The 17,164-nt window shown below is 34.8% G+C and overlaps 1 protein-coding gene across 1 annotated transcript; it reads right to left on the bottom strand.

Moving 5' to 3' along the window:
- Window positions 1–14,732: 14,732 nt before the first annotated feature.
- LOC119666433 lies at window positions 14,733–16,381 on the bottom strand. The gene is made up of 3 exons (XM_038075711.1): window positions 16,032–16,381; window positions 15,831–15,960; window positions 14,733–15,179 (listed from the first exon to the last, which is right to left on the bottom strand). Exons 1-3 carry the CDS (start codon window positions 16,141–16,143, stop codon window positions 14,927–14,929), a joined length of 495 nt encoding a protein of 164 aa, XP_037931639.1. The 5' UTR covers window positions 16,144–16,381; the 3' UTR covers window positions 14,733–14,926.
- Window positions 16,382–17,164: the final 783 nt, after the last annotated feature.

Raw genomic sequence — 17,164 nt, 5'->3', positions numbered from 1 at the left:
CGTTTGTCGTTATCCCTTGGTTTAAGGCGCGATTTCCCATGGACGTTTGTGGTTGCGGATGTTGACTATCCCATAGTCGGTGCAGATTTCTTGAGGTATTATGATTTACTTGTTGACATGAAACGGAAACAGCTAGTGGACAACAAAACGTTATTAGTAGCGAGAGGCGCGGCAGCAGTTGGGCAAGTGAACGGCATCCGAGCCAACTCTATTGCAGGTGACTACAGTTCTTTGTTGAATGAATATCGTGATCTAGCCACATTGCGTGATAACTCTCGCACGTGTGACACGCACGTTGAGCATTTCATCGAGACTGGTGCTCCAGTTTTTGCCCGTCCACGACGTTTGTTTGGGATAAAATTGGAGGAAGCAAAGAAGGAGTTTGATTATTTGTTGCGAAGAGGCATTTGTCAGCCGTCAAAGAGTCCTTGGTCGAGCCCATTGCATATGGTTCGGAAGAGCGATGGCTCGTGGCGACCATGCAGTGACTATCGTATGTTGAATGCGCGAACGAAGCCGGACCGGTACCCGATCCCTTTCCTGCATGACGTAACAACCATTCTCCATGGAAAAAACATTTTTTCTAAGGTTGATTTACAAAAGGCGTACCACCAGATTCCAATGGCGGAATGCGATGTACCGAAAACGGTGATTACTACACCTTTTGGGTTATTCGAGTTCCGTTTCATGACATTTGGCTTACGAAACGCAGCCCAGACATTTCAACGATTTATTAACGCAACCTTGGCTGGACTAGATTTTGTTTTCGCATACATCGATGATATATTGATTGCTTCAAAACACGCCGCAGTACATCGAGTTCATCTCCAAACCGTTTTTGAGCGTCTTCGTCAAGCTGATCTGACAGTGAATTTTGCCAAGTGTGAATTTGGTTGCAGCGAGATCGAATTTTTGGGCCACTCCATCAGTGCACACGGTTTCAAGCCTCCCGAAAGCAAGGTAGCCGCAATTCGTGATTTTCCAACAAGAGTGAAGGAGCTTCGGCGCTTCCTGGGGATGATTAACTTTTATCGACCGTTTCTATGCAACGCTGTCAGCAGTCAGCGATGTCTGTTCAATCTCACTCCTGGGAATCGAAAAAACGATAATAGCAAGATTATCTGGAAGCCAAAAGACATTTCCGCATTCGATTCTTGCAAGGCGGATTTAGCACATGCTACAATTCTCAACTTCATGGCGTCGGATTCTCAGCTTACGTTGACCACTGATGCGTCCGATACAGCAGTCGGTGCTGTTTTGCAGCAGATTGTAGAAGGCAAGTCGCAACCTTTAGCATTTTATTCGAAGGCGTTGAATACGGCGCAATTAAAATATAGCGCGTACGACAGAGAGCTTACTGCCATCGCTCAAGCTATACAGCATTTCAAGTACGCACTCGAAGGGTGCGATTTCATCATTCTGACTGATCATAAACCGCTCACGTTTGCGTTCAAGCAGAACAGCGAGAAGACTTCGCCACGGCGCGTTAGGCAGTTGGAATTCATAAGCCAATTCTCCACTGACATCCGTCATATAGCTGGTGCAGATAATTGTGTGGCCGACACACTTTCGCGTATCGCTCAAATTGAATTTGAGGCAGTATAAGTGGACTTGATAGCTAAGGCGCAAGTATCAGATGATGCATTACTTGAACATCAAGCCGACACATCTTTGAAGCTCGTTGCGTATAAGTTACCAATTTATAATACTGAGGTATTTTGCGACATTTCCAAAGGTGTTGTGCGACCGTTCGTTGTTGTCGTAAGTTAGTGATGCCAAAGCTACACAACTTAGCGCATCCAGGCGTAAGAGCGACACGCAAACTGATTCAAGCAGGTTTCGTCTGGCCAGGTTTAGCAAAGGACGCAGCCGAGTTTGTCAAGAATTGTATCGCATGCCAATTGTCTAAAGTTAACCGGCACACCAAGTCACCTATAGGCTGTTTCGCAGGCGTAGATGAGCGTTTCCAACATGTGCATATGGACATCATCGGACCACTACCATTGTCGCAGGGTAAAAGATACTGTGTGACGTGCATTGATCGTTTTTCACGGTGGCCCGTGGTGGTTCCTGTATCAGACATGACGACCGAAGTCATCGCCGGCGCGTTTGTCGAAGGATGGGTAGCACATTACGGCGTTGCTCACATTATCACCACAGATTTAGAACGTCAGCTTGAATCAACGATCTTCCGAGAGTTATCCAGATTATTGGGTATCAAGCACATTCACACGACAGCATATTACCCCCAAGCGAATGGGATGGTTGAATGTATGCATAGGACGTTGAAAGCTGCTTTGCGTTGCCATAACTCTAATGACTGGACGCGCACTCTCCCATTGATTCTGCTGGGGTTGCGGACTACCCTAAAGGAAGATCTAGGCGTCAGTTCCGCTGAAATGTTGTATGGAAACCCGTTACGTGTTCCTGGACAGCTATTGTTACAGAAATGCCAAAAATCAGGTGAAACCGATTTCGTTTCAACACTTCGTAAAGCATTGGCTCAGCTGAGGACAATCAACGGCAGCAGACATGGACATCATCCAGTATATGTTTCTAGCGATCTGCAAACCAGTAAGTTTGTATTCGTGCGTGTCGATCGGGTGAGAGCTCCTTTGGAACAGCCTTATGAAGGACCGTTTCAAGTACTGCAACGAGGTGAGAAAAATTTCGTAATTAACAGAAGAGGGAGCAGGTGCACCGTCGCATTAGACAGGTTAAAACCAGCTTATTTTACTAACGATGAAGACGTCGGCAAGCAGTTTTCGCCATCGTCCGTAGTCAGTCATGAGCGGAAGCATGCACTCGAGAAGAGGGTTCCTAAACCGTCAGTCGATTCCTCAAAGGTTACGCGTTCTGGCCGAGCAGTGCATTTCCCAGCGAAGCTGTGTGACTACCGCGAGTAACATTATTAACTTCTCTTCATGCGTAGCGCGCCGTCGCCCAAACTCCGTCGCTAGGAGGGAGGTACTGTGGCGACGCAGTAGTCTGTGAATTATTTGAAATTTAAATGTAAAATATATTCAGTTCATTAATTTGTTTTAAGGAAAACGTTTCCAATTTTGTTCTTAAATAAAGTTGTTTATTGTTGTTAAATTTTCGTGTCTTTATCTATTAGCAAAGTGTGGAGTCCTTTGCTAAAGACGCATGATTTATTTGGTGTTGGAGATCTTTGAGCTTCGTGAACATTTTGTAGGACCTCCGCTTTCAGTTCTGTACTGTTTGATGTGTTAGGGGCAAGAGTATCCATGGTTGGTTTCGCACATTTTTGTTTGGGTATTTATTTTTACCTATATCAGTATTTATTTGAGAAGTCTGTCGGTATCTGCTCGAGCACCAATTGTAACGACACGAATTTTCCGTTTCGTTATTTCCTTTGCCGGGGTAACCTCAGCCTCTTCCAGGAGTCGTTACAATAAATTAATATTTACAAGAATCGGACTTCTCAAATAAAAGATTGTGATTAGATTATAGTTTTCAGAACTATTTATTTATTAAAAAAAAATTCAATAATATATATATATATAAAAAGAAAGAAATTAAATGCAATAATTATTATTATTATGAACGGAAAAATTATTATTATGACTGGGACGGCACATCAGTGGCAAATGATTCTTTGAAAACTCTCAACGGGGTTACTTCCAATGACTACTTCGGTGAGATTCCAAATGGTCTTTTCTGGTCTTGTAGTTGGCTTCTATGTTCACCTGTTTGAAAAAAAGAATATTAAGGAATATACGCTTTATTTATTTAATATACATATAATGATGTCTAAGCGCGCTGACTTAAAACCGCCTTACGCTCGTAAACTATTATATATATACTTTTGTACTAGGTTATACACTTTGACTTAACACCGCCTTTGTGTCAGATAATATTTTATTGTATTATTTTATTAGTTGACATACCATATAATGCCACTCAGTGATCATACAAGACTCACTACCCTTTACAAAAATGCGTCGTCTTTTATACAGATCAGACGAGCTTTTTGTGTAGCGCACATACAATTGTTTTCTGCTGTTTTGTGGAGTTTTGTTTATTTTCCCGTTTGCATGCCTTGTTTCCGTACGTTCTTTAAATTGTGCGCTCAGCAGATCTTGTCTATCTCTTTGCGGCGAATTTCTATTGACGTTTCTGACGTTTGTTTGTTATGTTTTGATTTTATAATTCTCGTAACTTTTCGTGTGGTGTTTCTTTTTATATTTAAAAATTTGTTAATAATTTCTAATAATAAATTAATAGTTTAATAATAATAATTTTAATAATTTGGATTAAAAGTTGTGGTAAACATTAGCAAGTGTGTATTTATACTTTAACTGAATACTTTTATATTTACATTTCTCTTTCTTTAGTTCCACGTTTTGCAGTAGTGTGCAGTGTAGGCAGCTGTTATTGAAATTTTTGTGCAAAGGCCAATTAAAACAAGGTATGTATTAGATTTAAAAATAAAATCCATTTTTTTAATTTTAATTCATTTATTTCAGATTTTTCTACTTTTTTCTTGTACAATAATTCAAAACAATTTATTTGGACTAAACGCTGTGTGTATTTTTGCCCTAAATACGATGTGTGTATGTAGGGCAAAATTTACTTATGTAAATTTACATAAATTTACTTATGTAAATTTACATAAGTAAATTTTGCCCTTACAAGCTGAGTCCCCAAAATCTCAACTCTCAATTGAATAAACCAAAAAAGTATAATAACTTGACCATACCCGACACCCAAAATCGTTTTTCCCTACTTAATAATGATGAAGAAGCGCCTAATGTCGAAACCAATGAACCCAAAAAAAGTCCAAAACCGCCTCCAATTTCTCTTCTCGTATGTGCTATTGGAAATAAAAACTTCCATGTAGTCCCCCTCAATGCCGAAAATGATTTTCGTATTGGAACAGCTCTACTCGAAAAAAATAAGAAACTCTTTTACACATATCAACTGAAAAGCAGTAAGGGGCTTGTTGTTGTTTTAAAAGGCGTCGAATCTAATGTAAGCACAGAAGAAATCAAAGAAGCTTTGCACTTAGTCGGTTTTAAAGTCAAAAACATTCACAACATAATAAACAAAAATAAAATTCTTCAGCCTCTCTTTAAAATTGAATTAGAACCAGAAAAAACAAAATTCATCCAATATATGAGCTTCGTTACTTATTGCACAGAAAAATAACCATTGAAGAACCACACAAACGTACAAATATAGTATAAAAATGGAAATAATGTTGTTATTAAATGCAAAAACTGCCAAGGTTCTCACACGGTTAAGTTACGCAAACGTTATGAAAAGCTCTTCTAACATACCAAGCAATATTACTCTATTGAACTATCACCCTACAGACGGTGATTGTTCAATTAGCGAACTCTGTTTCACAAATGAATCAACTTATGATTTCAATGCAAACTGTTATATTTAGTCACTTCGCAAGACGAGTTTACTTAAGACTAACTTTATTTTTTAAAATCAATTCTTAAAATTAAAACAATATTAATGTATAGAGCTTTTAAAGACTAAAATAAGATTAATGTATAGAGCTTTTAAAGAGAGCTCTATATACTTCGTTATAATAGTTATAACATTTCTCCTCCCTAAATTTAGAATTTCTAAAATTTATTAATTACATACAATACATTTTTAATTTACTTAAGTTAATTAATTATAATTTTCAATTCAATATTTTAATTCAATTTATAATTCAATTTATAATTCAATTTCTAATTTAAATAAATAAAATTCATTTATCCTCGAACTCCGCTGTATAGGAGTTCGAGGACGCGTACTACGACGTAGTTCTTCGAATGCATTTGAAGGATTAACAGCTGACTTTTCAGGCTCTGGAATATGACCTTGTGATGATATTGTTTGCCATGTCAATTCTTGAGGTTGAATATTATTTTCTTGGTTATTTTGGTTATTGGTATCACAACGCTTTAACTGGTTTTGATGGCGTTTATAACAACCAGTTGCTGTTTGAACGATATATACTTTTCTCCCTAGTTGTTTCTTCAGACCTTCAATTACGAAAATTGATTTCAAAGCTATAATTGTATGAGCGGAAGTTGTGCCAAATAAACGAATAATATATGGAAATTGCGAAAAAGCATCCACACAAATAAGCCACATTGCATTGAAAACAGGTTCTGCGAAGTCTATATGGATGCGATCCCATGGTGCTTCAGGTGTCGGCCAGGATGCATATGTTCTTTTGGGGCTAGCACTATTTATACAACAAATAGTACACTTTGCGGCTTCTCGTTCGATATCTTTATCTATGCCGACCCACCAGCAGTGTTGACGTGCTAATTGCTTCATTTTTATTACGCCCCAGTGTCCTTCATGCAAAAGTCGCAAAACAATTTTTTGTAAAGCCTTCGGTATTATTACACGAGTGGCATTACCCTGTAGACAAAGTAACCCCTGTTCTATTGTCAATTGAAGCTTACGAGTAAAGTAAGGCATTAACTCGCCATTTTTTAACTTTATAGGCCAACCTTCACTGACAAATTTTTTAACACGGTTGTATAGATAATCACTTGCTGCATGCTTTTGTATTTGATTATGGTTTATTGGCAGATTCATCCCTTCTACATTATTGCACCACTCCTGCTTATCAAAGTCCACATCTGGTCCCAGTGGTAATCGAGATAGTGCATCAGCATTTGCATGTTCTTTAGTACTACGATACTTAATATCATATTGGTATCCCATTAAAATAATAGCCCATCGCTGAAGGCGATTAGCAGTCATAACTGGCAGTTTTTTATTTTGATGGAAAAGACTTACCAATGGTTTGTGATCAGTTACTAGAATAAACTTTTGACCATATATATACTGATGAAAGCGTTGAACTGCAAAAACTATAGCAAGAGCTTCTTTTTCTATCTGACTATACTTTACTTGATGCTGATCCAATGTTTTTGATGCAAAAGCAATTGGTTTTTCAGAACCATCGGCCAAAATGTGAGATAATATAGTACCGATTCCATATGACGACGCATCAGCAGCAACATGTAATTGTAAATCTTCCCGATAATGTGCTAATTCAGTAGCCTTTATAATTAAATTTTTTAATTGCATAAATGCGCGATTTTGCTCGGTATCCCAACGGAAAGGTACATCTTTACGTCGCAACATATTAATCGACGCGGCAATTTGAGAATAATTTGGGATAAAATTGTGATAATAATTTATTTTTCCCATGAAGGATTCAACTTCTTTTAAATTGTTTTAAGAGTTTTAAGTTCTTTTACCGCTTTTACACCGGATTCATCGGGTAGAATGCCGGAAGCTGTTATTTGACGCCCCAAATACACAATTTTTTCTTGTAAAAATAAACAGTTTTCTTTTTTACACCGAATTCCATTTTCTTTTAAAATTGTTAATACACTTTTCACACGTTTGATATGTTCTTCGGTACTAGAAGCGGTTATAATAATATCATCTAAAAAATTTGCACAGCCTTCTTGATTTTTTAATAATTGCTCTAAGTACCTTTGAAAAATTGCAGGCGCACTAGCAATACCGTACGGAAGACGTTGGTACTGAAAAAGACCGATTGGAGTATTTATTACTAACACTTTTTTAGTTTCATCATCTAGCTCCATTTGCAAATAAGCGTCTTTCAAATCTATTTTTGTAAACAGTTTCCTGTACCGAATAGTGTGAAATAAACTTTCGCGCAAAGGTAATGGATATTGTTCAACATCAATTTGTGGATTCACAGTAGCTTTAAAATCTGCGCAAATACGAACCGAGCCATCAGGTTTTTTGGCTAACACGATAGGTGATGCCCATTCACTAAATTGCACTGGTTTTAATATTTCAGCATCTATTAACCGATTGATTTCGTTTTTAAACTGCGGTATTAACGCAAACGGTACTTGGCGGTTTTTACAAAATTTTGGTATAGGATTTTGTTTGAATTTTAAAATCTGTTTTTGCTGCTGACATCAGCAACGATAAAAGAAACATTTTTTTCTATTTGTCCACATGTCACATTAATTTGTCCTAAAATAGGAATTTGTTTTTCACCAAATCCGTATAGGCTATGATTTGTTTTAATAAGTTGTGGACGATTTAAAAAATTGTACGTGGATTTTGTTATAATTGAAACCGACGCACCTGAATCTATTTGAAATGTAATTATGTTATTTAAAAGTTTTAATTTTACGAAACTTTTACCACTTTCATAGAACACAATATCGGTTTTTGTTTTATGGAATGCATTGTTTTTGTGACTCTCTCCTTTTTTGTCAATACTGTAAATTTGCACATTATCTACAGTGTGCCTATTGTTTTTGAAAGATTTTTTGTTGGATTTTTGCTTTTTTACAGCTTGACAAACTGGAGATATATGACCAATTTTCGCGCAATTATTACAAGTTGCATTTTTATACCTGCATTCGTCTCGCGTGTGAGACACAAAACATTCCGAACATCGTTTAAAATTATTAGTTATTTTATTAAAATTCCGACGTGAATATTTTTTTTATCACTTTTTTCACACACAATATTTATTGGTATATTGTTACCAAATTCTGGAAATTTAATTGTAGCAACCGTTTTGCTTGTCGCTTCGTACGACTCAGCAATAAGTAAAACTTCTGCTAACGTCGGCAGAGTTTTTTGAAGCGCAGCGGCTCTCACTGCATCGTGTGGGGTGTGCAGAATTATTTGATCTCTAATCATTTTGTCCACATAACTGTTGTTGCAAGATTCTCCGCTACACATATAATTACACTTTCTCGTAAGACCACGGAGTTCCGCTACCCAGTCTTTATATGTGGACTCGTGTTTCATTAAACACTTTCCAAACTGAAAACGTGCAGCCACAATATGCATGTGGTGCCTAAAATGGTCTGTTAGTTTGTCTGTAAGTTGATCAAATGTGAACTCAGATAAATTATCTGATCCAAAAAGATTTCTGAGCAACTCAAACAGTTCGCCGCCTATCCACGACAAGAAAAATGATTTCTTTTTCTCCGCTTTTAAAACTGAATAAGCAACGAAATGCTGATTAAGTTGCTCCAGATACGAGTTCCATTATTGAACCACTTTATTAAAGGGCTGGAATGGCGGTGGTGTTGATATATTGGACTTTGCGTCATTCAAGGTTTGTGCTCCCATCGAACCGCCCAGCAACGACTTCACGAAATTTTGTTGTTCCAACATCATCTTTTCGGACCAGTCTTGCTGTTGTTTTAACAGTTTTGCACCAACTCAGCCGTCTCCGCCATTTCAATTGTTAACAAAAATTTTTTCCAATTATTGTTGAAATATATATTATATTTATACGCGTTATTTATGTTATTACCGAAATCAACTACACAAACTGAATCTCCTCGTCGCCACTTGTTATATTTAGTCACTTCGCAGGACGAGTTTACTTAAGACTAACTTTATTTTTTAAAATCAATTCTTATTATTAAAACAATATTAATAGAGCTTTTAAAGAGAGCTCTATATACTTCGTTATAATAGTTATAACACAAACGATGTTCCATGAACTCCTTAAAACTCAGCAGCAACTACTAAAATCTATCGTTTCAAAATGAACTCCATAAAAATATGTCAATGGAACTGCAATGGCATAAGCCAAAGAAAGCGTGAAATCTAACTATTTCCAAACACAAATGAAATAGACGTCTTACTCTTATCCGAGACACATTTAACAAATAAAAATCACTTCTCTATACCTGATTATAAATTTTATCATACTAATCACCCGGACGGCAAAGCTCGTGGAGGTACAGCAGTTTTAATCAAAAACCGTCTAAAACATTACGCAATTGAAGAATTCGCTAAGGATTATTTGCAAGCCACGTCCATAAGTCTTAAATGTTGGAACGAAGATATAGTGATATCGTCAGTTTACTGTCCACCCAGGTTTAATGTAACTCATATGCAATTTATCGAATTTTTTAAAACACTTGGCAAAAAGTTTATAGCTGCAGGCGATTATAATGTTAAACACACTCACTGGGGCTCACGGCTTATTAATCCTAAAGGCAAAAACCTCTACTTAGCGCTATCAAATCGCCAATTAAACCTTGATTTTACCTCTTCAGGCCAACCCACCTATTGGCTCCCAGACTCATGGAAAATTCCTGATCTAATTGATTTTGGTGTTGTCAGAAGCATAGACCGAAACCTTATAAATTCTCAAACTTGTTGTGAATTGTCTTCTGATCACTCGCCTGTCCTGATAACTGTTTCAAATAAAGCACTCTGCTACGGGAAATCATTTAAGCTTACCTCCAAACAAACTAACTGGATTAAATTCCGAAAATACATTAGCTGTCACATAAACTTAAAACCCAAGCTCAGAAGTGAAACAGATATAGATTTAGCCTTGTATGATCTTACGACTGTTGTGACCGCAGTTGCAGTGCACACAAAGCCCATCAAGCATGACCCCGACACAAAGCCTCCAAAAAGGACATCTGCTCTTATTGATAAACTTTTAAAAGAAAAACGCCGCCTACGAAGGGAATGGCAAAGAACTAGATCTCCATCCGCAAAGAAAATCTTTAATCAAGCAGTTAAGCTATTAAAAGAAACTTTAGATAAAGAACTGCATGAAAATATATTGAAATTTATGGAAAACCTCTCTGCAAACGTCATTTCAAAATTAATGCCAGCATTAGAAATGTGGAAAGTGCTCCGAATTCAATAAAAGTCAGTGCTAATGATGTCCAGAAAATTATTGGCCAGCTTCAAATAAAAAAAGCTCCTGGTCATGACTTAATAAGCAATGAAATGATATCTCAGCTTCCGGATATTGCTGTAAGAATGTTTTCTTTTTTTATGCAACGCGATGTTTAGAGTTGGATATTTTCCTTTCGCTTGGAAAACGTCTCAAAGCACAATGATTGCAAAACCTGGCAAGGACGTAACACGTAACCAGACCAATTAGCTTACTGCCAACCCTTTCAAAGCTATTTGAGAAATTATTGTTAACAAAGCTTCTCCCGTTCATTAATGAAAATAACATCATTTCTACTCACCAATTTGGTTTCCGGCATAAACACAGCTCAATTGAGCAAGTTCACCCAGTGGCAAATGAAATTAGAAAGGCCTATGAAGAAGGAAAATACTGTTCTGCCCTATTTCTTGACATTGCACAAGCTTTTGACAAAGTAGGCACGAAGGCCTAATCTTTAAAATTAGGCAAATTTAACCAGCTTCTTTCCATAAACTATTAATTTCATACCTAATTATACGAAAATTCAAGGTAAAACTCAAGGATACAACCACAGATGAGATTGAAGAGAATGCTGGAGTCCCGCAGGGCAGCGTTCTTGGATCGGTTTTATACCTCATATTTACATCGGATTTGCCGACTAGTCAAAAAATAACAACATCTACGTTTGCAGACGATACTTGTCTTCTCAGCGTTCATTAAAATTCTTTCACCGCTTCCCGGAACTACAGGCTCAGCTCAAGGACGTCCAAAACTGGCTAAACGACTGTCGCATTCGCGTAAATGAACAAAAAAGTACATACATAACCTTTATACTTAGAAAAGATACTTGTCCGCCCGTAACTCTAAATAACGTTATTATACCAGCATCCCAAAGCGTTACATATCTTGGTATTCATTTAGACCGACGATTGACATGGAGACAACACATAGCCGCAAAACAAATACAAATAAAACTAAGGTTTCTTAAATTGTATTGGTTACTCAATAAAAATTCAAGATTACAGCTTGCACACGAAGTCCTGATATATAAAACTATGATTAAGCCTATATGGACATACGGGGCCCAACTCTGGGGTAAATCCAGCGCGTCAAATATAGATGTTATACAGAGCATTCAGTCAAAAATATTTCGTTCAATAACAGGAGCAGCCTGGTTCCTCAGAAATTCCGTCATACATATGGACCTTCATGTACCTCTAGTCAAACGGCCATATTGTTTTTTCTCTCATTCTCAAATTTAAAGTTTGCATTGAAAACAACAACAATTATAGGTATTTTCGGTGGCTCGCAAGTGTGGCAAAAAATGCATGCAGACCTATATTCGCTAAGTGAGAGATTGACATCACTGTTTTCAGTTGTTCGTAAGTATGGCAAAAAATAGCAAATTGCTGGACTATACTGGTTGATAAGTACGGAAAACAATTATACTATTTTCTCTATCTAGGCCAGTGATTCTGAAGTGGCCAAACACTTCGGCTTGAAAACAGAAAACTTTTACCAACGTAATCATAGAACTATTGTGAACCTTCACGGGAAATTTCAACGAATATGCAATCATATGTCAAAAATCATATGTAAACTAAAATTCAAACAAAGTTCAAAAATTTCATAAATTTGAAAATTGGGGAAAAAAAATTTTAGTGTTTTATTTTGAAATTTCCAACATTTTTACCATTCCTTTTAATTTTATATTTATTTTAAATTTTATTGTATATTAATTATTTATTTTTATAAAAAATGTAATTTTTTGCATTATGTGCACATATGCAAGATTTGGTATTTGCCAAAACATAATAGTTGACAGATTGCAACCGTGATGCCAATGTCTCGATTAGCGTGATCAGCATGCATTTTTTGCTATACTTGCGAGTCACCGAAGATGCCTATTGGTAAATTGCTTTCATATTTAGACACGCGTAAATTGGTACAAGTATGTAGTAAAAATATTAGTGGAATCGCGAAGCGATGTTCCTGAATAAATTGTTAAGTTTATTAACTTGTTAGAAGAGATCTTTGACAAGGAAAAAGTTAAAATGTCCAAAAAAGCAAAAATAAGACGTTTTTCTTGATTATTTTTTGAATAAAATAATATGTTTTTAATGGATACGTACAAAGTTCCCAGTAAAATTCAAAAAAAAAACAGGTAAAACAAAAAAAAAATAGTTTAATGTCTCTATAACGAAGTTGTTAGCAGATACCATCGATTTCATTATAGAGAGGTTTGACTGTACTTGGTATTTTCAAATTTTGCCTGCAAATAAAAATTTGTTTATGTATTGACATATAAAAGTGAATGAAAAAATATTTCCAAAGTCTAGTCCGATTAGATGCTCGGCAAATATATCAAAGCAATGCTCACAAATATTTGAAAAAAGAATCGGATTAAAGAATAATCTTAACCCATTCACTGCGATGGTTCTCTACGCAAATTTCACATTTTCTTGTTCGTAAAACAGTTTTCTAACAGATAATAAATGACGCTGAACAGGGTAAAAATATGTTTCCGTCGGACGTAAGTAAAAATTACGCATATTGTTAGGCTTTTTTTTGACAAAACTTATATATATTATGAAAATAAATAAATCAAGCTTTAATAAGACACATATTTCGATTTAAAAAATCGTAGTATAATTTCTCAATGGTACCATCGCAGCGATCCGTTATAAAACACGAAAACAAATAATGTTCCAATAATGTTCTATGCAAACAATCTTACTGGAATTGTGATAGTTATTATTACAATGAAATGATCGCGATGGCTATGTCTCGCGATCGATTTCATCAAGTCAAACGTTGCATTCCTTTTGCACTCGTTTAATAAAATGTAGAAATTGCGAACACTTACTGAATAACTTAATCGACCATATTTGGTTGAAAAATACAATCAATATATGAGTGGTATAGATCGAATGAATCAAAATATTGCATATCATAGCAGTGGTAAATTGTCTATTCATATCTCAACTTCGATGCAATTAAAAAAATATATAAAAATTGTATTGATTTTAACTGGTACGCAAAAAGAAATGGTGGTGGTCGATATGGCTGTTGAAAATTTTAGATACAAAATGCTTAGTTGTTACAAAGAAAAACTGGTTATAACACATAACATTTGCAGTTTCGGCGAAACATCACAATACATTATTGCAATACTGTATCGATCTGTGTGCAAAGTAAAGTTGTGCCGCTTCAAACGATTCCAGTGAATGATCGTTGTGATGGACGAGACCATTATCCGTGTGGAAGCACTAAAAGATGATGCCAAGAGCCTAACTGCAACAATTGGTGGTTAGTGAAGTTCAAAAATTAGCATATCTTTGATCAAGATCTATAAAAATACAAATCCTAATATTTTTACTTATTTAGATCATATTTTATTATTTTCAATAATTTCATATATTTTTTAAAGTGTTGTTTTTATTTTCTTTTTAAATATATATATTTTCTATTCAAAATCAAAGCATATTTAATTCAAGTCATTAATTCATGTACCGCCTCATATTAGGTTAACGGTAAATCGTACATTTTTTTCTTCTTAAAAAAATCGAAAAAAATGTATTATCGCAGCGAGTGGGTTAAATCATTACAAATGAAAGCGAAATAATAATATTGCCACACATTCACAAAAAAAAAAAAAAAAACGGGGAAACGTAATGCTTCTATGCAAAATATTATTTTTAGTTGCTTTGACTAAAATAAACTAAACAAGTAGTATAATTAAAGAAAAAGTGAGAAATCTTATTAAGCACAGCACCGCATGCAAGAAGATAAAGTTTCGTAGAATTTGTGGTTGCCATAGAGATGCCAATTGCTGACAATATTCTTCACACGGCTTTTATATGCGTTGATAGCTTCACGTAACCAACCCCAAAAATGATTTGAGATGTCGGTAATTGTGGTTTATTATATTATATTTATTATATATAGTCAAACAAAAAAATGAATTTTATTAGTATTTTACATTACAAACTATTTATACAGATACTAATAATTAGAACAAATATTAAAAATTTTATTTTTACTCAATTATTTAAATTTTGTCCCAGACTCATTAACATAGTACAAACGAACTTTAGTCAAATAATACTTCAACATTTTACAAGTTTTTATTGAAATAATACCTTGCCCTATAACTAAGTACACTACTCAGACTAATGTACTCACTTCAATATATCCGTAATTAGTGTGTGTAGTTTTACCTTATCACTAGATTATTCTAAATTAAATATTGAACCTCGCGCTTACGTTATCATTTGGGTTTCTTTTTTGGTGATCAACTACGACTAAAAATTTTATTATGTTTTGTTTTTTTAAAATGCCGTGATGATCGTAGGTGAGAGTTTCTACAGTTTCACCATTTTCGTTAAATTCGTAAGACTTGCATTCGTGTAGTGGACAGCAATCGGGGTAATCAAGAAACTCATTAGGAGGTGGCAGTTGACTGCAAGTACCAGGTAAATGTGGTATTTGGCAACTGAAAAATATGAAGCAAAATGTAAATTTGAAAGTTCCAGTTATAACTGCGACATTTGGTATATGTATATAGATTTAAATCACTATTCATATCACTAACCTTATCTGTAATTCATTGCTTTTTAATTAAATTGAACATTTTTAAGCGCTAATTCAAATTAATAGGAGACCAAACAGTTTCTTTGAATTTTAAACCACTTATTCTTATAAAATTTATGCTGCACGCAATTAATGTTAACATAAATAATAAACAATACTTTTTTTAAAATCAAAACAAAATTTAATCTCAATATTTTTGTGCTGTGTGATTTGATCATGGTTTTTCTTATAATTAATTTTTATTTTCTTTAACAGCTTGTGACGTAGGCCTGTACTACGCCACTTTAGGCGAAGTTCATTATTAACCTTGCTTTTGGCGGAGTTTTTATGCATGTAGATAATAAAGCGTATAATTAACTGTTACTGTTTATTGATTGTTATGGGATTAGAAAAAATAAAAAGATTCTTAAAATTCTTAAAGCTTTGAAATCGCGAAACTGTAATTCTAAACAAATTTTTAAAATATTTGTGGAATTTCTCTACAAAAAATTATTATGAATAATTGTCAGTTAATCTAACTGTTATAAATTCATCAAATTTTAATAATTCTTACCTATCTTCCCATATTTCCAAAGTACCTAGGCATTGTGCTCGTATGCACCGACCTCTGCGTTGGATCACATCTCCAATTAAGAGTTCTTGTTTGGTTTCAGAATCAGTGCATTTCTGATAATAAGAGCTTCCTTAATTAATCAAAAATTGCTGAACGTTTACAAAAAATAAAATAAACTATGTAATTTGTTTCATTTTTTACCTTGGTAAGGCAGTCCTACTAATTGCTGCCAAAACACAATTTCACAGAAAATAAGGTAATAAAACTTAATTGTGCAAATGTTGAAAGAACGCATTCCTTCTCCGCACTTCATAGTACATAAAATATATGCCACGATATAAATTCAAATTTTTCAGTATTTATTCTTACAATATTCCATTAAGGACTGAGCACGAATGAATTGTTTTTGAGTTTCACAAGTCAAGCGCTTGCATTTTTGTATGCGAACTTTTTTTAGAAATCTTTTGATTTGTATTTAATATTCAATATTGTATGGGGCAAAAATTGTAGTCACCGCTAAAAGATGTCATAGACGTTTAAAGTTCTTATCAATTCATTGAACAAATGTGTATATATGTACATACATATTCGTTATATATACACAGATATTAATATACACACATATTCATGTTTTTAGATCGAATAAGTATTTTAATTGCTATTTTAATTTAGCTGACATAAAGTTTTGATTTTCAAGTCATGCCTATAATTTATATTACGGAATATTAGTAAGGCAAGATTTAATTAATTTTTCTACTGGATTGCTTTCACTGATATTTTTAAGTTTATTTTAATAAAATATAGAAAACTTCTAACAGATTTTCTTAGTCTATAACGTTATGGCATTAAATTATTACTCATCTGACATTGCCACTGGAACTCTTTCGAAGCGAATAGTTTTGCATTCTCCAAGACTGGTAGGCACATTCACTCTTTATTTAAGACCCTGCGTACACTAGCGTCGAAAACATTTCGCGTCGCCATACTGCTTTGAATCGCGTTACATTATATTGAAAAGTGCATATTAACCAGTGAAGGCGGTGTGCGTATTTGCATGCATTTCTTACTGCAGGGAAGTAAGTTTAGAAAATCTTTATCGAGCTACAGTATAAAGAATATCTGACGTTAAAATATAATTAATCAGTATATTATTATTGAAACAAATTAAATACTCAATGGTTTTGCAAGCTTGTATTGTTAAAAAAGAAAAGATAAAGTAAAAAATGAGAGTGAATTGTGTTACTTCTTAAGCCAGATTACTGACGCGAGAGTCAGCAAACATAGAAACATGAAACCAATTATTAACTCGTTTCACTCCACAAATAATCTATTTT

The sequence above is a fragment of the Teleopsis dalmanni genome, chromosome 1 (genome assembly GCF_002237135.1).
Source record: "Teleopsis dalmanni isolate 2A chromosome 1, ASM223713v2, whole genome shotgun sequence".
Taxonomy (NCBI): domain Eukaryota; kingdom Metazoa; phylum Arthropoda; class Insecta; order Diptera; family Diopsidae; genus Teleopsis; species Teleopsis dalmanni.
Note: the sequence above shows the minus strand (reverse complement) of the source record. Positions and strands in the feature narration are given on the sequence as shown.